The sequence below is a fragment of the Astyanax mexicanus genome, chromosome 15 (genome assembly GCF_023375975.1).
Source record: "Astyanax mexicanus isolate ESR-SI-001 chromosome 15, AstMex3_surface, whole genome shotgun sequence".
NCBI lineage: Eukaryota > Metazoa > Chordata > Actinopteri > Characiformes > Acestrorhamphidae > Astyanax > Astyanax mexicanus.
In genome coordinates this window covers 39,021,732-39,047,876 of record NC_064422.1, presented here as the reverse complement: position 1 = coordinate 39,047,876, position 26,145 = coordinate 39,021,732, and the positions used below count along the sequence as shown (strand labels likewise).

At 39.9% G+C, this 26,145-nt stretch overlaps 1 protein-coding gene across 17 annotated transcripts in view; it reads right to left on the bottom strand.

Moving 5' to 3' along the window:
• Positions 1-26,145, bottom strand: part of nrxn1a (neurexin 1a) — a 365,537-nt gene that overhangs the window by 162,903 nt on the left and 176,489 nt on the right. For all 17 annotated transcript variants that reach the window (XM_049464538.1, XM_049464545.1, XM_049464531.1 and 14 more), the window contains one exon: positions 17,958-18,341. In XM_049464538.1, the coding sequence (XP_049320495.1) occupies positions 17,958-18,341 (384 nt within the window). The remainder of the gene's footprint in view (positions 1-17,957; positions 18,342-26,145) is intronic.

Genomic DNA, 26,145 nt, shown 5'->3' with positions numbered 1-26,145 from the left:
ACAGTTAGTATCTGTTTCTGGGGTAAACCACAACTTAGCCTAGATTTGCAACCCTGTATAAATTGTAAGTATATATTTCATAAGTTAACTAAAAAAAAAAAAAAAAACAGCAACTAATTCAAAGCATTAGTCTGTGTTTTTCAGTTGCTACAAGACTCTTATGTGACTGACAGCTGTTCTAACCAATCAAAACTGCTACTTTTTTAAATGGCTTCTGCCCCCTTGTGTCTAAGTGCCCTTTCTATTGAATTTTCTATTGAATTTCTATTGAAGGGTGTAGTAATGAGTCTATTAGCAAAGCAATAGAAAAAAAAATCTAACCAATCAGATTCATGATTTTCACTACAGGGGCAGAGCCATGGCTGTCTGACCCCTTCTCAGCGAGAGTTCTGATGAAGGTGCTAAACATTGGTTAATAGTAAAACGGTGCACTGAAAAAAAAAAAAAAAAGTTTCGCAACTTTCTGCATTCGCTTTTTTTTTTGTAAATTTTAGTAAATTTAATTTCAGATAAATTTAAGTAACTTCAACTTGTCACACCTTAGCCTGTGTCTGTTCTGTGTTTTCCCCTCATTTGGTCCCTTGTGCTCCTGTCATGTGTTCCCAGCAATGTGCTTCTGTTGTGTTTTGGTCCCTGTCTCTGCCCTAGCTCCACCCTAGCCCCGCCCTAGCCATTAGTGTTGTCACCTCCTGTCTCATTTGTAACCCCACCCCCTTGTTAATTCCACAGGTGTCCCTTGTGTGTGCCTGTGTATAAATACCCCACGTGCTCCTTTGTTCTGTGTCGTGCTTTTTGTTTGAACGTGTCCTGTTACTCTGTCCCGATCTTGTTAATCTGTCTTCCATCTGTGTTCCATGTTTGCTTTATGTAGTTTGTTTCTTTATTTGTTGTTTTTGCTTGTTTGTATCAGTCATTTGGTTTATCATCATAGATCATAGTGTTTTGTTTTAGTTACCTTTTCTTTATATTATTTCATAGTGTTTTGTTCTTTGTTTAGTTTTGTTAAATGGAAAATAAAACTGACTTGCGTTTGCATCCTGCCTCCTCCGTGTTACACAACTTATACATAATATATTATAATTCCTGAAATTTGTATCTTTTTAGTTAAAACACACATTCAAATATTTCAAACATTCAATATATTCTTGCAGAAGGAGTTCACACTGTATTAACTGCACAGACACACAGACAGACACAGACAGGACAGAGCTCCGTTAGTTCTCGTCTATATAAAGCGTAATTTATGAACTCCATCACTGATAATATATTCCAGCTGCTGCGTGGCAGAGCCGGGCTTTAGAGCTGCAGTTTACAGCCCAGCCCGGCTCGATTTCTCTAATCTGTTTCTCGGTGTGGCAATCACTTTATTGGCCAATTCAATTTAGCGTCTGGATCTTAAGCCACTGAGCTTCCTATGGAAGATAGAGGAGCGTCATAATCTTACCAGCCGACTGATAGAGAAAGGCACGGACTGAGCAAACTGAGGCTGAAAAATTGTGTTCAGTGTAGAGCAACAGAAAGAAAGAGAAAGATAGATGATAGTTTCTCTGATTTTGCTATTTATAAGTATATTTTTGAATAAAACTAACATTGTTTCACAGTTTTCATCATGCATCTTGGCATCATGTTCTCCTCCACCAGTCTTACACACTGCTTTTGGATAACTTTATGCCTGTATTCCTGGTGCAAAAATTCAAGCAGTTCAGTTTGGTTTGTTGGCTTGTGATCATCCATCTTCCTCTTGATTATATTCCAGAGGTTTTTAAATTTTTATTTGATTTTGGTAAATTACATTTAAGTCTTTAAACCAAGTTGACGTTACTTAAATTTATCTGAAATGAAATTTATTTTAAAAAAGCAAATGCAGAAAGTTGCGAAACGTTTTTTTAAAGTAAATTTTACTCATAATTTTTTTCGGTGTTTAGTATCTGTTGAGAAATGCAGCCCACATTAGCTGCAGCCTAGGCTTTGGAGCAAAGCTAGAGTTCTGCATGTAAGAAATCTGCACAGTTCAGTCGACAAAATCCTAATGGTCTTACTACATCTGTCCCACTGCAAACACTGGCCAGTGAGAGCAGCTCGGCGTCTGGCCAGGAAAAACTATAAACCTTTTTTTTTCTCCAGTGGAAGAAATCCATTAGCTGCAGGCTATCAGCAATTAGCCTGGCCTTCTATAACCATCTATCATCTATCAAACACAGCTCAGCTACCGTCAGTCCTGAGACCACCTCGCCTCACCGTCGCCTCTCCTGTCTGAACGTAGCCAAGCCTGAGAGTAAATGAGGGAACGGGGTGGGGTGATGAGGGTGGGGTGGGGTGATGAGGGTGTGGTGGGGGGGTTTAGGGCAGGACGCCTAGCCAGCGGAAAACAAGAGGAATACAGGAGAACATGCACGACAGCACGCATACTAATCAACACAGAGGAAAGCATTCAGCCACAGAGGACCACAGCGTTTATATATATATATATGTGTGTGTGTGTGTGTGTCTGGCCTCTTTTTAAGGCTTACCTTATTTATACAGCTCTGAAAAAAAATAAAAGACCACTTAAAAATGATAACTTTCTTTGATTTTACCAAATTGAAAACCTCTGGAATATAATCAAGAGGAAGATGGATGATCACAAGCCATCAAACCAAACTGAACTGCTTGAATTTTTGCACCAGGAGTAAAAGCATGAAGTTACCCAAAAGCAGTGTGTAAGACTGGTGGAGGAGAACATGATGCCAAGATGCACGAAAACTGTGATTAAAAATTTTAACCATTTCTCATTTTCTGGAACTAGGGAGAAATGTTGTCCGTAGTTTATAGAATAAAACATGTTAATTATGTTAAAAAATGTTAGTTGTACTTAAACAAATACCTATAAATAGCAAAACCAGACACACTGAAGTGGTCTTTTAATTTATTCCAGAGCTGTATATACACAGTATATACACTAGTGTATTTAATTAATTTAATATAATTGAAAAGTTACTTTATTTCAGTAATTAAACTCATATATTATATAGATGCATTACACACAGAGTGATCTATTTTAAGTATTTTTTTTCTTTTATTGTTGATGATTATGGCTTACAGTCAATGAAAACCCAAATTTCAGTGTCTCAGAAACGTAGAATATTATATAAGATCAATTGACAATTTGGGCAGTGTGGGCAGTGTGCCAAGTCCTGCTGGAAAATGAAATCCGCATCTCCATGAAATACTGTAAGGTTTTCCGTAAAAAAACATCATGCATAGATTGTGCATATACATTCATATATCACAACTCAGCAGGTTCTTTAGGAATGTTCTTCTCTCTAAATGAGAATTGTGTGTTTAATGTATGTTTACTCTATTGTATCTGCATTAATCTTCCAGTCTTAGTAAAAGCTAGGGGTACAAATTCCAAATAATTAGTATATTCATGTATCCACAAGAGTTAATGAACGGTCATTCTCTCACCGCAGGGAAGCATAAATTAACACGCGCTGCAAGTCTGGTGTTAGGAGGCTAAAATATTCAACAGCACAGCTCTGAGGAATAAATCTGAAAACATGCTTTATTATTCAGAAGCAGTCTAGGAAAGTGGTAGGGACATTTTTATACTGAATGAATAATGGAAGCTGCCTTTTTAGATAACCTACTGGGTTTAGATGATGTGTCAAATTTGTCAGAGAAATACATTTATATTATATATTTTTTCTGATTGAGGATAAAATCATTGAATATGTAGCCTAGAAAGTAATAAAGCCACACTGTAGCTGACCTGAAGTCATGCTAATACGTGATAAAGCCATGAAAAGTGTGTTCAAAATAAGAATAAACCATGTTCATTCAGTGTAGGTGGGATTTTTTGATCATTGTCTTTGATCAATGACTTTTAAACACAAAATACATAATTTTGCTTTATTAAATTATAAAAAAATATATATATTGTTAGCAGTGTAAATTGTAATAAAAAAAGCAAAATTTTAGTGATGTCAACTGTGCTATGGTCAGTGATGTAACAGTTATTGGGGTAACAGTCAATGGTGTTACAGTCAGTGGCATTGCAGGCAATGGTGCTATGGTCTGTGGTGTAGCAGCGGTGTTATAGTCAATGGTCTTACAGTAAATCATGTAACAGTCAGTGCCATAACAGTCAGTGGTGTTACAGTCCGTGGTGTAACAGTCAGTGGTGTTACAGTCAGTGGTGTAACAGTCATTGGGGTTACAGTTAGTTGTGTTACAGTCAGTGGTGTAACAGTCATTTGTGTTACGGTCGGTGGTGTTACAGTCAGTGGTGTCACAAGCAGTGGAGTAACAGTTAGTAGTATTACAGTTTATGGTGCTATGATCAGTGGTGTAACAGTCAGGGGTGTTATAATCAGTGGTGTTACATTTAATTTTGTTATGGTCAGTGGTGTAACAAACCGTCGTGTTACAGTCAGTGTTTTAACAGTCAGTTGTGTTACAGTCAGTGGTGTAACAGTTAGTAGTGTAACAGTCAGTGGTGTTACAGTCAGTGGTGTTACAGTCAGTGGGGTTTCAGTCAGTGATGAAGAAAGAAACTTTGCATTTAAGTAATGCCAGTTGTGTCAGGGTCAGTGGTGTCACAAGCAGTGGAGTAGCAGTGGAGAATACACTTAGTAGTATTACAGCTTGTGGTGCTATGATCAGTGGTATAACAGTCAGGGTTGTTATAATCTGTGGTGTTACAATTAATATTGTTATGGTCAGTGGTGTAACAAACCGTCATGTAACAGTCAGTGGTGTAACAGTCAGTTGTGTTACAGTCAGTGATGTAACAGTTAGTAGTGTAACAGTCAGTGGTGTTACAGTCAGTGGTGTTATAGTCAGTGGTGTTATAGTCAGTGGTGTTACAGTCAATGGTGTTACAGTCAGTGGTGTTACACTTAATAGTGTTATAATCAGTGGTGTCAAAGCCAGCGATTCTAAAGTAAGTGGTGTTACACTCACATCTGTTTCTGTCAGTTGTGCTACAGTCAGTGGTGTTATGGTCTGTGGTGTAACAGTCAGAGATGTTTTAATTAGTGGTGTTACAGTCAATAAGTATAACAAACAGTTACAGCTTTCCAAATTGTATTCACTACTCCAGTCCACATTTTAGAGCTGATTCGCATATCAACTTTCCAACTGTGTTTGCCAATACTGAACTGACCCACATCCGCCAAGCCAGTTTGCATTTCGGCGTCTCACACTGTTACTCACTCCATCTGCGAGAAAAAGTGACCTGAAATCCGTGCGAATGTGGCACGGCTTTGTCTGTCAGAGGGAACGCAGTTCTGCTCTAGATCCCTCCCTGGTTTCCAGCCCCGCAGCGACTTCCCTCTCCTCCGTCACACCTGAGCTTCCGTGATGAAGAGAGTCGGAGCGCCGTCCCCCGCTGCGTCCTTTAACCCCAAAACCCAATCTCCAGCCCCCCCCCCACCGGGCACGGCCAAGCCCCAAAAAACACTGACAGCTTGACAAACGAGCCCCCCTCCCGTACACAGAAGTGTGGTCTCATGCCAAGAGAGGGGATAATGAAAGGAGTGAGATGGCCAGTGGTTCGTATAGACCCTCATTACACCCCCCCCCCACTACTAGAACCCCCCCACAACCTAAACTGCAGTGTGCGTGCAGTCACGCAGCGGGGTTGCGTAGCGCGGCGGCTCCTGAGCTGCCTGACAGCCAGCGCATTACATCCAATCATGGCATGATGGAGCGGCAGCGCTCTGCACTACAGAGGGGCTACGGAGGGCTGGAATGAGACGAAACGCTTGGAAAACAGAGCACGGAGACGGAGGAGTGAAGGGGGGGGTTGGTGGTGTTTGGTTGGGGTAGAAGTGGGAAGTGTATAATGGCTTATATTTGCAGTTTTGTGTCGTAGATTTTTCAGTAACACTTTAAAATATGACTACCTTTATAAAGGGTTTATGAATGGTTTATAAAGGAGTTTATTAATGGTTATTAATTAGGTTGCAAGTACTTTAAAACCCATTAATAAGCAGTTAATATATAACATAAATAGAAATGGTGCTGACAAAGTGAGCTGAAAATTAGCAAAGTAGTGATCTTACTTTGTGTTCCCCATCAATCAGCATTAAACCTGTCATATTAATATATTTATAAATATGTTTAACTCTTTACTATAAATTAAATGACTAAGTTGCCACTGTTGCTTTTTGAATTGATGTGTTTTATCTGCTTAGCAATGTTTTTTAAGGCAATTACAACCTAATCAATAATAAGTCATAATTTAATCTACAAACCATTTATAAATCCTTTATAAAGGTAGTCTTATTTTAAAGTGGTACTGCTTTTTCTTGTTATATTGTTATTATCTATTTTATATAAAGTAGATAATAGTCTTTATTGTTGTTATTGGAAATATTATTATTAAAATCATTTTTTTTTTTTTTTGTTTTTTAATATTTCAGCACTTCATGCTTTCCTGTGCTGACAACTTTTATGGAGATGCAGATTTCATTTTCCAGCAGGACTTGGCACACTGCCCACACTGCCAAAAGTACCAATTGGTCTTATATAATATTTTAATTTTCTGAGACACTGATTTTTGTGTTTTTTAATTGGCTGTAAACCATGATCATCAACAATAAAAGAAATAAAAGTTATATAGTGATATATATATAATAACATTTCAATAATATTAATTTTTTTGGAGATGCACTAGTAATTCCTTTTAATTAATTTTTGATTATGCAGACATAATGCAGAATACAGACATACTTTATCAAGAATGCATGTATTAAAAGCATTTATATGCATTTTTGTTAATTTATTTAGTTGAATATACAGACCATCCTTTGCACTGTGTTAAAATTCCTAATGAATGGACGAATAGAAATCCTCCAAAATCTCTACTGTAAAGTTGCTTGTTTTGGAGATACATGTTTTTCATTGGACTGCGATGATATGTAAATGAAAACATTTAAATATTACAAATACTGCGAAAAAAAAATCACATAAAAATAGATACTCATGCTCTGCTGACTAATGTGGCAGAATAAAATAAGAATGATGTCTTTCAGTCCTTTGATATACTATGCCACTGTGATCGGGAGATCGCTGGTTTGAATCCCAGTCATGCAGCTTGCCATTAGCCAGAGCCCCGAGAGAGCACAATTGGCCTTTCTCTCTCTGACTGGGTACAGTAGATGGCGCTCTTTCCTCTTATAACTCCTAGGGTGATAATGTTTACTGAATCAATCCTTTCTTTTAGTAACCTTTACTTAATTTCTGCATACAATATAACCTAATTGCAATTACTTAATTTATACAATAATACTTAAATAATTTATGATACATAATATATTATAATTCATTAAATTTCTATTTTTTTTAGTTAAAACACACATATTACACTGCCTCAACACGTGGATGGCATATAATACATTCTTTTTAGCATACTACTAAATTTCAGGAATTATAATTTATTATGTATCATAAATGATTTGAGTAATATTGTATAAATTAAGTAATTGTAATTAGGTAATATTGTATGCAGAAATGAAGTAAAGTTTACTAAAAGAAAGGATTGAATGAAGTTCAGTTCACTTATTTACTCCATGTTACATTTAAGTCATGAAACCGAGTTGAAGTTACTTAAATTTATCTGAAAATAGTTTACTTAAAAAAAGCAAATGCAGAAAGTTGTGAAATTTTTTTTAGGTAAATTTTAATCATAATTTTTTTTAGTGTAGGCTCTTCTGTCCAGGCTGGAAGGCTGGCTTTTTTTCTGCACTACAGAGAAGTAAACAGAGGGCTACAATGAGACGAAACGCTTAGAAAACAGAGCACGCAGACAGAGGAGTGAAGGAGGGGTGTGGGGGGGGGGGGGTGTTTGTTAGATGCTGAAGAAGAAGAAGAAGAAGAAGAAGAAGAAGAAGAAGAAGAAGAAGTGGGATGTGTGATTTGGGAATTATCACAGACTCGGATTTGAACCTAGGCGCTGACGCAAGTCTAATTTTTCCTCACAGAAAAAAACACAGTCTTTACTAAATTAGAGAGCACAGATCCACAGATCCATCCAGACCCAGGAAAAAAAAAGAACGAGAAGAAAAGAGGGAGGAAAAAAGGCAGAAAAACAGCCGCTGTCCTACTTCCTAACCCTTGAAAAAGAGAGGGAGCGACAGAAACGGAGGGCTGCAGGTAGAAAGGAGTGTACATAGCTGATCACTCTCTCCATCTGCCCCTCCATCTGTTCTTACTTTCATTTACCACTCGCTCTTGTCCAAGACTCCTCCTCTCAAAAAGCAGGATCAACCGAACACATGCAGCGGAGGCAAAAACACATGCGGAAGGTACAAATATATACAGTATATTACACTGACAAATGTATTGGGACACCTCAATCCCTCATTTATTGTTGCTTCAGAAATCCAGTCAATTAAAAATAGTTTATCCCACTTTTGTTAAAAGCAACTGTCTGTACTGTCTAGAGAAGCCTTTGCTTAATGCACTGCTATGGGGATTTGATTTGAATTTGATTTGAAGAGCCTAAGAGGAGCTTAGGTTAGATGAAGCACTCTTGAGAGGGGTATACAGTTAGAACATAGTGTTTAAATGGTATACATATGATTTTCCATATACTCACCTCCAGAGAAGCCTTTGCTTAATGCACTGCTATGGGGATTTGATTTGAATTTGATTTGAAGAGCCTAAGGGCCCTGTATATGCAATATGCTAGAGGGAGCACTCTTGAGAGGGGTATACAGTTAGAACATAGTGTTTTAATGGTATACATATAATTTTCTGTATACTCACCTTCATAAATATTGGAATATAGAGGCCAATCTAGTTATTAAGCCTAAAAACAGACTGAAACCATTTGGGTTCGACATTAAAAGATGAATATGAGACACATAAATTGGAAAAAATGGGTGGGTTTAGACAAACAATCAAATCCACTGACCTTTGTATCAGATACAGATATATTGGTCTTTTTTTTTTTTGCTTTTTTGTCTACAGCAACAAATAATAACGATTTTTATGAATGAAATGATGCAACTTTATGCTACATACAGTTTATTGTTAGAACTTTTATTTGAGATGAAAAAAAATAAAGACATACTTTTTATTATTGCCCCATTCAAATATTTGTTAATTATTTATTTTATTTTTTTAATGAGGATTTTAAAGGGTTAAGGAGTGTCCACAAGGACACAAGGAGTGGATGTTTAGTGCACGAATGCACACATGAATACGTTCACAATTTCCTTCTCTATTTTTCTGCTCTACTTCTTTCTTTCTTTTTTCTCTTTCTCTCTTTTTCTCTTTTTCTCTCGCTCCCACCTACATACATATATGCAGAATATATACAGTATGATGTGAACATCTGACATGGTTGTACTGAAGCATGCACTCCCGGAAAGGCTTTCACGGCACTTAGCTAGCCTTGCTGTAAAGCCGTGTACGTGAGGTGTGTCTGTGTGTATGTGAGGTATGTGTGTGTATATATGTGTGAGTGTGTGTGTGTGTGGACGATGACGCCACACACTGGCGCTGCCCCACCTCCCTGCTGAGCCCAGCACAATCCACCAGCACACTGCAGCAGAGAGCGGCGCTCGCCATGGGGATTAGGGAAATGTATGTTCAACAATCATGATAAACAGGATGAGTTAGCTCTGAGGCATCATACATAATTCAGCTAACGCTCACGGTATGTTCCGCACATTCCACACCGGAACCCTCCGCCGTAAACGAGCATTAGCGCTCTCTCCCTCTTTTCTCTCGTCTCTCCGCCGCGCAACGCGATACCTGGTGAAGGCTCGGCGCGAGTGATGAAACAAACACTGACTTGTGAATCAACACAAACGACCTGCCAATGGTGCACTCAACCAGGTGTAGCGCAAAGAAATAAAAGAAGCTCCTATTACCGCCTGGCTGCCTGACATCCCGCCGTCATCTGACTGAGCGCACCGGCTGCTCCGGGGGACATTTCTGCTAACTAGCTCACAAACAGAAAGCAGACGAGGAGGGATGCGGCAGCGGCGGCAACGTCCCTTCATTTAACACTTATCTGTTACAGTAATTAAGCAGATTCTACTCTACTCGACTACCGCATTTCCTATTCTAGAAAATGTCTGTGAGACTGTAACAGTGTCCATAAAATGCTTCACAGTTACAAGATCATAAAAAATAAACATATTTAAAAGACCACTATGCAAAAATTGCCATTTCCTGCTCCTGGACTCCCTCTAGTGTCAGGAAATGCAATTAGAGGTGCTTTAAGCTACCTCTAAAGGACACGCTTTTCACATGCATTTCTTGGCAAGCTCAGATACATAAAACTGGTAGTTGAAATGAGAAAAGCATGTGGAGTGACACCTGACTGTACCATCTCTACCAATTGGCAGCTATATGTTAGCCAAAAAAAATCCAACTAATGAACGAGAATGAATGAGACGAGGAGGGATGCAGCAGCGGCGGCGTCCCTTCATTTAACACTTATCTGTTACAGTAATTAAGCAGAATCTACTCTACTCTACTCGACTACCGCATTTCCGATTCTAGAGAATGTCTGTGAGACTGTAGCAATGTTCATAAAATGCTTCACAGTTACAATAACACCAAAAAACAACATATCAGAAATAGTTTTAAGACACTATTTTTCAAGAATTGCAATTTCTTGCTCCTGGACTCCCTCTAGTGTCAGGAAATGCAATTAGATGTGCTTTTAGCTAACTCTAAAGGACATGCTTTTCACCTGCATTTCTGGACAAGCTGAGATACAATGAACTGGTATCTGGAGAAAGTAAGAAAATAGACCAGAAAATAGATATTCATTGATTGTGCACCTTATGTATGAAAACAGACCAGAAAATAGACGTTCATTGATAGGACGCCCAAGCACGGATTAAGGACACTCTACTCTAATCTACTCGACTACCACATTTCCCATTCTAGAGAAAGCCTGTGAGACTGTAACAGTGTTCATAAAATGCTTCACAGTTACAAGAACATACAAAATAAACATATTTAAAAGACCACTATGCAAGAATTGCCATTTGCTGCTCCTTGACTGCCTCTAGTGTCAGGAAATGCAATTACAGGTGCTTTAAGCTTTCTCTGAAGGACGCGCTTTTCACATGCTTTTCTTACAGGTCAGTGAAGCATCAACATTTTTGAGATTTTGTGCTTCTGTTTCAAGATAAAAATGCAACACAGAGCTATTGTATATATGGGTTAATAAATAATTTTGTTCCTTAAATATTAAATATTATTATTTTTTTTTATAATTTTAATGAACTATTCAAAAATAACAGCCATTACCGTCATTTAGTTTCTCAATCTTCCTTTATGTTCCATAATTAAACTGAGTATTATTGACCTGTAGCCTGTTGCTAACCCTGGCTGGAGCAGCATTAGCATTAGCAGTTAGCTGCTAATGCTAATGCTCCAGCTACACTGGGAATCTGGAAATCTAAGCTTACTGTAAATAAAAGGAAGTGCTTTACTCACACAAATAAATCTGTGTAGATTAACAGTCAGTGCTCATTTGACTTGTCTTTTTAAGAATTACAGTTTTGTTTACTTAACTTAGCTTAGCTGAATTAGAAGGAAAACATGGCGACACCCCTGTTCCTTACTAGTTTTGAATAAAATGTGCCAGAAAATAGACGCTTAATGATAGTGCGCCTTATATTCCAGTGCGCTTTATAGTGCGAAAAATATGGTAGGTAGTGTTTTTTTTTTTTTTGAGGATTGTATGCAGGTTTTTAAATCTATGTTTTTAATTTTAAAGAAAATGAATATAAATATGCTTTTCCATGATACGTGCACCTTAATACCAAACTCAATGTAGCACTAAATAATTCCACAGCCGACTCGAGTGAAATTTCACAGCCACTTTCATTTCAGTAATTTTCCATTAGTGCCCGTCAGCTCGAGCTCGTGTAAAGGTGCTCAGTGTTTTTAGTGCAGCTGCTACACTGACTGATGAATCCCTCTCTCATCCGCCTCCACTCGTCCTCTTTCACTCCCTCTATTCACCCACAAACAAACAGCTCCATTCTGACAGCCCAGCGGCAGCGGTGGCATGAGCATGTGTGGCGGGAGCGGCACCTCACCATCTTCAGACCCATCTCTCAACCCATCATCATTATCTCCCAACCCAACACCATCTCTCACCCCATCATCATTATCTCCCAACCGAACACCGTCACCCGAACCATTACCATCTCTCAACCCAACACCATCTTTTAACGCAACACCATCTCCCAACCCAACACCATGTCTCACCCCATCATCATTATCTCCCAACCCAACACCATCTCCCAAACCAACACCATCTCCCAACCCAACACCATCTCTCACCCCATCATCATTATCTCCCAATCCAACACCATCTCTCAACCTAGCATGATTATCTCCCAACCCAACACCATCTCTCACCCCATCATCATTATCTCCCAACCCAACACCGTCACCCGAACCATTACCATCTCTCAACCCAACACCATCTTTTAACGCAACACCATGTCCCAACCCAACACCATCTCTCTCCCCATCATCATCTCTCAACCCAACACCATCTCTTAACCCAACACCATCTCCCAACCCAACACCATCTCTCACCCCATCATCATTATCTCCCAACCCTACACTGTCACCGACCCATCACCATTTCCCAACTCAACGCCATCTCTCAACCCAACACCATCAACTTAACCCAACACCATCTCTCAACTCAACACCATCTCTCACCCCATCATCAATATCTCCCAACCCAACACCATCTCTCAATCCAACACCATCTCTCAACTCAACACCATTTCTCACCCCATCACCATTTCCCAATCCAACACTTTCCAACCAATCACAGCCCGTCTTCCCGACACTGGCAGCGAAGCCACTGATCTTTGTGGAGCTAATTGGCCAGATCATTTCCATAATTCCTGTGCTGAGCTCCAACAATGTGAACATAATTGATTGTGTTTTCCTGAAGTGGCCGAGGCTTCGCTGCGGGGGATTCTGCATCCAGACACACTGCCACACGCTTAAAGAAAACTCACGCCCATTAAACAATTAGCCCGAGTCCAGACACTTCCACACACACGGCTCTGACTGATGCTGATCTTTACCTCTACACATTCAGTACAGGAAGAGATGGCTAGGTTTGAGACACTATCAGAATAATGTGTCTTTCAGACTTATTTAGACTATTAATCATATTTTTAAGATTTAAGACTACACAGATATCATAGTGTCCAGATTAATCTCTTCTACTCATTATTATTATCACTTGCATGTATGTGTTTACAACTCTCTGCAGGATTCTCTACAGAAAACCTTGAAGCTCAGCGCGATGGCATCACTGAACCGTTTTAAACTTTCCGTTTCTAATCACCATCAGAAAGCCAGTGAGTATTTTAACTAAGTTTATCCTTATTCTCTTATTGTTTCCATTTTTATCGTTCTTGTCTTTTATTTATTTCTTTTTATTTTAATTATTATATTAGTTCATTATTTATTTGATCATTTACCATTCTTATCATTTTCTTTTATCATTTACTTTTACATGTATTTTATTGATTTCATATTTTATAAATTCTTTATTTTTATGTGTTAAGTTGTTATGGTCATTTTATGTAGCTTTTCCTTTTTTCATCTATATTAAATGTATTTTTTATTTTTTTTTTACTTTACTATTATTATTTATGTATTTATTTCCTCTTTCTAATTTCTTATCTAATGTTTTCAATCCCTTTTATGCTGTAATTGCTCTCCTGCACATTAAATGAGTGTTTTCCTATTCCTGTATTCCTGTATGGTTGATTGATTGATTGATTGATTGATTAATTGCTTGCTTGATTGATTGATTTAATGCCAGTTTTCCCTACAATTATCCATCCAGTCATAATACAGCTTGTCATAACAGGGTGGACAGCTTCAGAATTCTGTTTTTTTATTATTTCTTTGAGGTGCAAACATGTTGAATTGTTAATGGTGACCAAATTTCTGTTCTGTTTTAAATATATATATATATTTTCTTTTTCTTAAATTATTTACCTAATTACTGTACTTGTATTTTACTGAGGACAGCTTAAGCTTTAATGTCTTTTAGCTAAGTTTGGAGGCAGTATTAAATTTATTAAGTAAAACATATTATACAACAGTTAGTTCCGACCTCACAATCTGATTGGTTGAGAAGTGTTCTAGCCGTGATGATATTCGTGATAACATCACGGCCTTCTCACACTAAACGCTAAAAAAAGGAAAGAAAATCGCTCGGTTGCTGCCGTCTGACGGCCAGAACGCTAACCAGCCAGGCTAGGCTAAGCTAAGCTATTGCTGAGCTAAAGCAAGCTACGCTAACCTAACCACAGTCCAGCCGACTAGCTAAAACCAACACCACCCAGCAAAACAGGCAGAAATGCTAAAAAAATGTGCAGCTTTCACCTGAAGACGACTCCACGGAGCAGGAGAGGAGAGTATTAGCGTTATTTCACGCTCCTAACGTTACCATCTTCACTTATTCACAATTTTGATTTCAAGCTAACTTTCATGGTGTTAGTCTGTATGAACCATACACCGTTTTGTAGTTAAGTTTCAGTTCTGTTACAGTTGTGGTGGAACTACTTTTTGGCGGAAGGCACAGTCCATATTAAAGCATATTCATTCTGAATTTCTTAAAGTTCTTTGATTTATTTTCTTTATTCATTTTGTAAAAATAAACTGTTGTATAAAAGCAATAGAACACTCGAGGTCGGGTGTTATCACGAATAACATCACGGCTGATGTTATTCGTGATAACACACTCCCTCTTGTGTTCTATTGCTTAAGTGAAACATTGCTGTACATGGCTTTATCTCCCCTCAAACATATATACTAGTATATACTAGTATTATAATTGACACCACTAATATAAATAAAAGTTATTTATTCACTCTTTTATTTACATTTACTATAAAAATCCACTATGAAAACTTGCGTCTAAAGAAGAAGAAGCGCAATTAATCGCAGTTAATCACAGAATATTGTTGTGATAAATGCATTGTTACAGTATAGTTTTTGTATGAAATTTAAGCAGTTAAGACAGAAAATGCACAAAATTATATTGATATGGAGCCATTAATTGACTCTCTCTCTCTTTCTCTCTCTCTTTCTCTCTACCCATCACTCTCTTTCTCTCTCTCCAAACAGTCCTGTTTTGCATGAAACTCTGGACAGGCAACAGTAGCTGCTGTCACTCATCTGGAAAAACAACAGCATTGAAATTCTGGCGTGGAAGAGAGAGATGAAAAGCAGAAAAAAGCGCAGAACTCACGCTCGAGTGCTTCACTGTGAAGATAACACGGACTGGGAAGAAACACAATTACGGCAGTAGTAACGTCAGCTGTGCTGGCAGCCTCACTCACTGTCAAGGCCAAGCTGACGCTGGAGAGCTCTGGCACAACAGAGCTGCAACGTTACTGAAAAAAATGCAAAAAACGAATAGAGACGCGCACCCTCCCTCCTCACACCGGCCACCGACCTCACAATCTCTCCCCACCGGCCAATCACGGCACATCTCATCACTACCGTCACACACTTCCCCTCGCACGCCCGCCGAACACTCAGCACACGGACCGAAGCCGCAGAAACGATGGACTTCTTATCCAGACTGTCCTTCATGCTGAATAAATCAAGATAATAGACAAAGTCATTTCCTGAATGAATACAACGTCTTTGTCCAGCAGGAGAGGAGCACGGAGGAGCGAGGCTGACGGCTCATCCTTCATAAATCCCAAATAGCATCACCAGCATCACCAGGCAGAAATCACATTTGGAGATCGTTTGGAAGATCAGACGTCACAACGGCTCATTTGTGTGGAAAGCAGTGTGGAATTTTGGGGTCAGGAATTCAATTCTGAGATGTTTCGTGGGGTTTATTGCGTTCTGATTGAATAAAGCATTATCATCAGCGTTATCAAAATTCAAACGATAAATGTTGGTTATGACTGTAAGATCTTAAAAATGTCCATCAGTGTCTCCAGTTTCCTAACTTTTGACTAGGGATGCACCAAGCTTTTGTTTCAGTTCTGATTCTGATAAGATATATAGACACATACTGTAATATAGGTATTATATGTTGTATATACAGTAATTCACCATGTGAGAGAAGCTTAAGGCATCAGGATTGTCTTAAATATTAATCTACTAATGTTTTTTTTTATTACTACACAATATAACAAAAGAATCAAACCAGTTTTTTTTTTCCAAGCTGGATTACTTACTAATAGTAAATGATAGCATGTTGCTTACATACTGCAAGTCTTGCTGTTTGATATAAACAGTGTTGTGCCAGTTCACAGCTTTTCTGAACTAGTTCAAGTTCAGTTCATACATGCTCAAAGTGAACAGTTAACGTTCAAAGTTCACAATTTGAATTCTAAACTAGTTCAAAGTTCAGTTCATTTTACTTTTTTCGTGAGATATTCAAATAAATACTTTTTTCACACTACAAGCTAGAAATCACTGTACGTTCTTTGAAACTGCTGATTGTAGACATTTGCTCGTGACACTGCAATTGTGGGTTTCTTACCAGGTGATGAAAATGTTCATAAGGAGAATCTGTGTCCGTCTCCGTGCTTCACTTCCACTAGCCTCTTTTTTTTATTGCAGCGCTTTCTCTCACTCCCTTCATTGGTCTCTCTCTCTCTCTCTCACTCTCTCTCTCTCTCGCCCTCACGCTCTCTGTCTCTCTCTCTCGCCCTCACGCTCTCTGTCTCTCTCTCTTGCCCTCGCGCTCTCGTCGTCGGTCTCTCTCTCTCTCTCTCTCTCTCTCTCTCGCCCTCGCGCTCTCGTCGTCGGTCTCTCTCTCTCTCTCTGTCTCTCTCTCTCTCTCTCGCCCTCGCGCTCTCGTCGTCGGTCTCTCTCTCTCTTTCTCCCTCTCTCTCTCTCTCTCTCTCTCTCGCCCTCTCGTCGTCGGTCTCTCTCTCTCTTTCTCTCTCTCTCTCGCCCTCGCGCTCTAGCCAACGTTCATTTACAGTGATATCTGCCGTTCATGACATCTTTATTAAAAATGTGTTGCGTTCAGTTCAAAGTTAACGCGTTCTTTTGAACTCGTTCACGCACAACACTGAATTTAAACATATAAATTGTACAGTATCAATCAAAATCTTTTTTTTTCCTAAGTAGTAAATAAATACTGACGTCATCCAGACCATGATGGATCACATAAGGAATCATGTTGTGACTTAAAAGTATTAAACAAAGTGTTTTTAACTTGTGGTTTCCAAGGTTGGTAACTTTGTTGAACTTATCATGTGCAACAGAGGTAACTCTTACTTTTATTTTCCTGGGGAGGTCCTGATGAGTGCCAGTTTCATCATAACATTTTTGGTGGTATTTCCAACTGCACTTGAGGACAGTTTCAAAGTTCTTGAAATGTTTCAGATTGACTGATCTTCAGTGATTGAGTGATATTTTTTTATTTATTTAGTTGAGTCGTTCTTGTGATAATATGTATTAGAACATTACTCAAATATTCACTATTCACTGTTTCCCTGTAACTCTACCTCTTCACTACTTTACTTTAACTGATGCTCTCAAACACTATACGAGTCAAGAAATTCTAGTAATTAATTCTTGATGAGTTCAGCACAGCTGTTAACTGAAAGCCTGAATTCCAGGTGACTCTACCTCATAAAGCTGACTAAGCAAGAGGCACTAATTTGAAGAATGTAAAATAAAATACTTGACTTGACTTGATATGAAACATATTCTGGTTTGTTTTAACACTTTTTGTTTAGTAAATATTTTCAGATGTTTTTCTTTATAGTTTGGATGACTTTAATATTAAAAATGTAGAACATTTCTAAATAATAAAAAAAAACTTTTGACTAATACTGTATGTTATTTTCAAATTATGCTAAAAGGTCAAAAACAGCAAAAATGAAGATAAAAGTTTTTTGGGTTTTTTTTGCATTAAATCTTTCATTTTAAACAGTTGGTAATCAGTATTAGAGCTGAAGATGACTGACCTCTTTCGCAGGATCGGCCGAGGTATCCGGTACCAGAGCAGTCGCACACGTATCGGTTCCAGCCCTCCCTGCAGGTGCCGCTGTTCAGGCAGGGGTTGCTCAGGCACTGTTTGGGCTGCTCTTTTGAGCAGGAAGGCTTGACCCCCACGGCCCTCTGCGCCTCGGCGATGCGGCGGATGTCTTTACTCTGGCCGTCCATGAACAGGTCCCTCACGCAGCCCACGTACCCGTAATTCAGCAGAGCCGTCCACACCTCCGTGGGGAAGACCAGACCTGCCCGGTCCTCAGGAAGACCACCCAGATACAGAACATCATCCAGGTCCAGAATCTCACTCTCTCCAGGAGCATTGTAGGGAGTGCGCACAGAGTTAACAGAGATGGTACCTGAAAGGAGAGAGGAACATCAGATGGTGAGATGGTCTGAGAGATGGTTTAAGACATTAAAAACTGTGGTGGGTTGGATTTCCTAGTTGCATAATATATAGTTTTTAATAACAAAAAATCTCCATTCAAAATACTGTATTGTTTAATACAGACTATTCTTAATTCTGACTGGAAAACTGACTCTATAATGATTAGAAATTGAATTAAAGCTATTCCACATTCACTATACGTACTAGTGCATATAAAAAATTTGAATATCATTGAAAAGTTACTTTTTTAAAACTCATATATTATATAGATGTATTAGACACAGAGTGATCTATTTTAAACGATTATTTCTTTTAAAAAAAAGCCAGAAATTTGTGTCTCACATAATTAGAAGAACAATTGTAAACTTTTGTCAGTGTTGGCCAAGTCCTGCTGGAAAATGAAATCCGCATTTGGCTCTCCAAACCATCACTGATTGTGGAAACTTCACTTTAGACCTCAAGCAGCTTGGACTGTGTGTCTCTCCTCCACTCTTCCTCCAGACTCTGCTCCCTTGATTTACAAATAAAATGCAAAATTTACTGATGATCAGAGATTTTATCTGTGTTATATCAAGTCCAAAGTCGGTGCAGTATTTTTCTGGAAAATCTTTCCCAGAAAAGCACTTCATGCTTGCCTGTGCTGACAACTCTTATGGAGATGGGGATTTCATTTTTCAGCAGGAATTGGCACACTGCCCACACTGCCAAAAGTACTAACTGGTCTTATATAATAGTCTAATTTTCTGAGACACTGTTTTCGGGTTTTCATTGGCTGTAAGCCATAATCATTAACAATAGAATAAAAGAAATAAACGCTTAAAATAGATCACTTTGTGTGTAATACATCTATATAATTTAGCACCTTGGCATGTTCTCCTCCACCAGTCTTACACACTGCTTTTGGATAACTTTATGCTTTTACTCCTGGTGCAAAAATCCAAGCAGTTCAGCTTGGTTTGATGGCTTGTGATCATCCATCTTCCTCTTGATTATATTCCAGAGGTTTTTAATTTGGTAAAATCAAAGAAACTCATCATTTTAAGTGGTCTGTTTTTTTTTTGTCCAGGGCTGTATAGCTGCTTCACCTTGTAGAGACAGAAGCTCTGAATCTGTTGCAGTACAGTTTACAGTGTTAAACTGACATTATTGGTGGACTATTCTCAGTCCAGCAGTAACACTGAGGTGTTTAAAAACCCCAGCAGCACTGCTGCATCACACTTTAACATGCCACCTACATTGCTGCCAGTGCTAAGAATTACCCAATATCCAAATAATACAGTAATAGCTGCACTGCGGTGGTTCTTTGCATTCTGTATGCTGGCAGAGCTAAAACATGCCTCAATCATTTGCCTCTATTTTGAGCACCTATCATTTGCAGCACCTTGAATTTAAGAAAATCCGCACAGGTTTGCTAAATTCCAATTTCAGCTCCACACTTCAGCTCCGCGTCTAAAACAACAGAGGTTAACAGCACTGATAACGATCTGCCTTCAATCCAGCGCCCTCCGCTGACTCTAATGATATTAAAAGCCTTTCATGGGCTCCAAATCAGCCTCATTGTTTTCCTGTAGACGCCCCGCAAACAACTGCTTAATTCCACAGAGCAATCCTGCATGTTTCCCTCTCATTTTCCCCCCATTACACGCCGCCATTATTCACGCCTTAAAGGCAGTGACAAAGGAAGAGCCATTAGCGGCGCGATGAGACCCGTGGTCCGGGAGCGCGACACAAAGAGCCGGCCCGCGCCCAATCCTGTTTATTAGTGTCCGACAGCCCCCAAAGCCAATAAAAACACCATTCTAATCTAAGAGATGAGTGATATTGGCTGTTCGCAGCGGGGGTGCGCCGCTCTGCGGGCGGAAAGCAGCCTCCTTAACTGGGGCCAAATTAGTGTGGCTGTAAGCAAAGCGAACGCATGCAGCGGGAGGGGAGGGGGAGGAGGGGGGGTGGGGGGAGAAACTGTTTTATCACTGTGTTTGTTGTGCGACATGCTAAGTCACATCTGAGAACAGTAATCCGAGCTTTACTGTTGGACCTGACGTGCGGGGAAGACTTTAAATCTCTCCTCTCCGTTTACCCTAAGATTTACGCTTTTAATTTGATATAAATTCTGCGCGTCGATCACAATAAAAAGCAACAGACGGAAGAGGCTGATAAAATTGGCAGAGCTATCAAAAGAGAGAGAGAGTGTGTGTACAAGTGAGTATGTGTGTGTGTGTGTGTCTGTGTTTATGTGGCAGGGTCCAGTGGGTGATGGATTTGCGCATGGATCCAGGGTTTATTTTCAGCATCAACGGCCAAAGCAGGCAATTAATGAACGGCCTCAGGTCCGTAGTGCAGAGGGGTCAATATTAATATAATATGCCTTTTGTAGTCAAAGCATAGTGCATAAGGCGCTGGCACTATGATCAGGAGATCGCAGGTTCGAATCCCGGTCATGTAGCTTGCCATCAGCTGCCAAAGCCCTGAAAGAGCACAACTGGCCTTGCTCTCTCAAGGCCAAGGGTGGGTACAGTAGATGGCGCTTATTAACCTCATCACTCCTAGGGTGATGTCGATCAGCACAAGGCTGCATCTGTGAGCTGACGTATCAGAACCGAATCGCTGCACTTTCCTCCGAGCGCACTATGGCAATGCTACCAGACTTCTAAGAAAACAGCCCATCTTCTCGGAGCTTCACTGACCATTAGTAAATTTTTCATTTCATTTGTAAATCAAGGGAGCAGAGTCTGGAGGAAGAGTGGAGGAGAGACACACAGTCCAAGCTGCTTGAGGTCTAGTGTGAAGTTTCCACCAATCAGTGATGGTTTGGAGAGACATGTCATCTGCTGGTGTTGGACCACTGTGTTATATCTCTAATGTCAGTTAAAAGTCAGTGCAGAGTCTTCCCTCTGCTGACAACTTTTATGGAAATGCGGATTTCATTTTCCAGCAGGACTTGGCACACTGCCCACACTGCCAAAAGTACCAGTTGGTCTTTATAATATTCTAATTGTTTTGAGACACTGATTTCTGGGTTTTCATTGAAATAAACACTTAAAATAGATCACTCTGTGTTTAATGCATACATATAATATATGAGTTTCACATTTTGAACTGAATTACTGAAATAAAATAATTCATTAAACCTTTCGATGAAATTCAAAGTTTTTGGACATGCACCTTTTTATGATGCTATTTAAATATTCCAAATACTTCCTGTTCATCCTGTTATCTTGGGATAACCCCGCCCCTTTAAAAAGAGAAACCACTGACATTGATGACATCGCAGCTTTCACACTCTTTCCCTGTAGACTACAGTCTCAATAAATGTTATAAATGCTCAAATAAAAAAAAAAGTCATTTTATTGAAAATGTCGAGAGCCAAAAGGCACAGAGTTCTGATAATGACCAGTGCAGGGCTCTGAGGTCCCCCTTAGCATTTTAGCTTAAACACACCACCAGCCTGCAGATTAAATATGATTCTGCGGGCTCATTAGGGCCATGCCGAGGGGAGTCATTATTCACAGGCTCGCACAGAAAAGAGCAACACATCTGAACATCCGAACAGTCATACACCACAGCACAGAAAGCAGTAATTACACTCGAGGTAATTCAGGCCCTGTCAGCTGTCCTGAGGTTTTGGAGAGAAAAGGCAGAATAAAATGTTACTTAGCTGAACTTCACTGTTTCAGATCAAACTCTTCAGATTCTCCAAAAACACATTTATTACTCCAAACGTCTCCAGATGTTCCTTCTTTCAATAGCATTTTTGTGAAAATTAACACTGAACACAGTGTGCAAAATCTCCAGAGAAAAGTACAGAATGGAACGGGACGTTCTGAAGCAGAAGCAGCCATGCATGAGACGTGGATGAGCCGTGCGTGAGCCTACGGTCATCATGACCCAAACTTGGTAAAATAATAAATAAAATATAGCCTAATGTAGTTCCATTCATTTCCTTTGAGATCTGAGCTAGTGATGCTTTTTTGGATGAATGCAATCAAGCAAATCCTTACAGCAATGTTTTAAAACGTAGCATAAAGGCAGGTCATACAGTACTTTACATTACTTTACTTGATTTTGGAACAAATGTTAGATAAGCAGCTGTCCTCAAAACTTCTGGACGAACAAAGACTAGCCATAACTTAATAAAAACTTAAGGCAATTAAATCAAACATGTCATGTTGCAATGTTTTGGTTCTTGACACAAGATGTAGATACACAGCACTGTCTCTGTGTCTGTGTGAGTGACAGGCTGCTGCTGCCTGAGAAGCGTGAGGGGGAGGGGCAGGAGGAAACACGAGGTATCCACATGGCCTTGTAAACGTGGGCATGTTGAAAGCTGTGCACCTCAGTCCAGCACAGTTTTGCAGCGCAGATATTTCCAGTTACAGCTGAATTTAACTGAATTTACCTTTTAAAAAGCAATTTAAATGCCTGATTTAAGGGCAGATTACTGTTGTTTTGCTGTTTTTCTCGGGCTTTGAGTGCTCTGCGCTGACTCAGCTCTTGATCAGTCCAGACTTGGGCCTGGTGAGGTCATGGGCCCTGCATTGTTTAATATTGCAATATATTTCAGCGAAAATTTGCACATTTGCAATGTAAAAATTTTCCAATATCTTGCAGCCCCAGTTGCTATCTCTTACAGGTTATCTATTGGACCTGTCACTCTCATTAATTGTAAAAAAAAAAAAAAGGGTATTTTTTTTCCAATGTTCTCCTGATTCTACAGTTGAAAGTGCTATAGAATAATAAAGGTGTTACTGATGCAGTAAGCAATTTCCTTTTTTCTTAATTAAAGCCGGCGCGCACCTTATCTATCTGCATCTCTTTCTCTCTGACGCGACGCGAGCACAAGCTCCCACCATCTTGTCCGGTGCGCCGGACTTGGCGACTGCAGCCCCAAACAGCAGCCAAACACTTCCCCCGGGTCATCAGTAACGAGCAACGCTCCATCATCCTGCCGCCCATTCTCACTGCTCACTGATTACACAGCACGCCACTGCCTTATGGTGGGCCTGCCTCTGTACCCTCTCTCTCTAACTCACCCACCCACTCTCTCTCTCTCTCAAACTCACGCACCCACTCTCTCTCTCTCTCTCTCTCTCTCTCTCTCTCTAACTCACCCACTCTCTCTCTCTCTCTCTCTCTCTCTCTCTAACTCACCCACCCACTCTCTCTCTCTCTCTCTCTCTCTCTAACTCACCCACTCTCTCTCTCTCTCTCTCTAACTCACCCACCCTCTCTCTCTCTCTTTCTCTATCTCTAACTCACCCACTCTCACTCTCTCGCTCTCTCTCTAACTCACCCACTCTCTCGCTTTTTCTAACTCCTTCACTCTCTTTCTAACTCACCCACTCTCTATCTCTCTCTCTTTAACTCACTCTCTTTCTCTCTAACTCACCCATTCACTCACTCTCTATCTCTCTCTCTCTTTAACTCACTCTCTTTCTCTCTATCTCTCTCTCTCTAACTCACCCATTCACTCACTCTCTCTCTCTCTCTCTCTCTCTCTTTAACTCACTCACTCTCTCTCTCTCTCTCTTTCTCTCTCTTTCTAACTTACTCACTCTGTCTTTCTCTCTCTCTCTCCCTCTCTCTCCCTCTCTCTAACTCACCCACTCTCTCTCTCCCTTTCTCTATTTCCCCCCTTCTCTCTCCAATTCACCCCCTCTCTTTCCATACACTCTAACCCATCCTCTTTCTCTCTCTCTCTCTCTCTCTCTCTCTAACTCACCCTTTCTCTCAATCTCTAACTATCTTTCTATGCTCTCTCTCTCTAGCTCCCTATCTACCTTTCTCTCTCTAATTCACCCTTTCTCTCTCTCTTTCTCTAACTCTCTCTCTCCCTCTAATTCACCCTCTCTCTCTCTTTCTCTCTATACTCTTCCTCTAACTCACTCACCCTTCTCTCTCTATCTCTCTAAATCACTCTTTCACTTTCTCCTTCTGCTCCCTCTGTCTAATTCATCATCTTTCATTTTCTTTCTTCCTCTCTTTCTATTCCTTCTTTCGAGTCTATTTCTTTCTCAATTACTTTCTCTTTTTTTTTAACCCACTTCGTCTTGCTCTCTCTCTCTTCCTCTCTCTATCCCACCTCTTGGCCTTACTCCTTCTCTATTTCTTTCTTTAACTACTTTTCTCTGTTTCTCTCTCTCTCCTCTCTCTCTCTCTTAATGTCTCTCTAACTTTCTCTCTAATTGATCCTTAATTCCCCTCTCTTTCTCTGTCCATCACATCGAACACAAACACACTATAACATGGTCACAGGAATGAACTAAATAAACCCCCTTTTAATGTATGTTGCATTGCGCTCACTGTACACAGACATAGATGTGCAAATGCACACACACACAGCTTGTCCAGTCACAGTTAAGTAATATTACCAATAGAATAGGACTCCCTGGAGCAGATGAACATGAACCTACTAATACCATGTCTAATGACTAAATAGCTGTGGAGCAGTGGGGCTGTGTTCTCTGGATGAGATGTGAGGTGGTGATCAGCCAGCATCTTAACGTCACTAACACTGAATGGAATCAAATCCTCAAAGTTACAAATCCTGTATAAAATCCTGTATAAAGCCTTCCCTAGTCTTCTCCAGCAAAAGAACAATTAACCATGAAAGAGCAGGTGTCCCATCACTTTTGTGTACATAGCGTACATGTGAGAGGGCACATACATATAACCACACCCCACCCACACGCACATATTCATATCACATGAACACATATAGGATCCTGCACACACACACACCCATACATATGTTCCCATGCTGACCACCACACACACACACACACACACACATGTGTACTACACACTAGCGAGTGTGTATCTGTGCATGTATGATCAAACGCTGTGGCTGTGCATGTGTAGGCAGTCGGTTCACACAGGCTGCGGAGTGACGCATCACAGCTCATTCTGTTTGGCACCAAGGGAAGGTCCCATCTGTCAGCGGTGTTTCAGATTCCCTCGGCCTGCCAATATCGCCACGGCTATTTCCCTCCCTCTCTCTCTCTCTCTCCCTTTCTCTCTCTCTCTCTGTTCATCTCTCTCTCTCTTCTCGGCCTCAGACTGTGTCCAAACCCGCCATGGCAGCAAAGCAACACTGTATTAGGGAGCTTATGGTAATCTGGTTTTAAAGATGTGCTAGAACAGGGCTTCGTAGATTGCATCTATGCGGCGAGCGCTGGAGGAAAAAAAAATCCATTTGAAACCATAGAGGGAGAGAAAACTCTCTGGACCGAAGCATATTAAATCCCAATTGAATACTGCATTACAGCGAAACCAAAATACCACTCTTGCTTTAGAAATCTGATTTCATAATTGCTCTGTGAGCCATTTAATTTTCTCCACATAATTCTCCCTCGCTGTGCATGTCAGAGCTAATGTAGGTGACCTGCATTTCTATTTCCGGAGAAAAAGGAAGGAGAGAGCGAAAGAGGAGAGTTTTGCACTGAGGCAATAACCACAGATCAATAAAAACCCTTTTTTGTCTTTTCTAAACTTTGGCAGAGACAAGAGGAGAGAGCAGAGGCTGTCCTCCAGGATCTCCAGATCATTACAGTACTTTCGGAAAGAGTCGAGGAGTTGGGGATGATAAAGTCACTAACACCTTTGTCACTAACACCTTTGTCATTATATGCCATGCATAATACCTTGTAATGACTGCAATAAGCCTGTATAATAACTTTCAAGTACTTACAGCGACATTCATAAAACATTATAAACTACAAATGTAAGGGTTTATAAAGAAAGGGCTTATAATGCTTTATAATATCTGTTCATAAAAA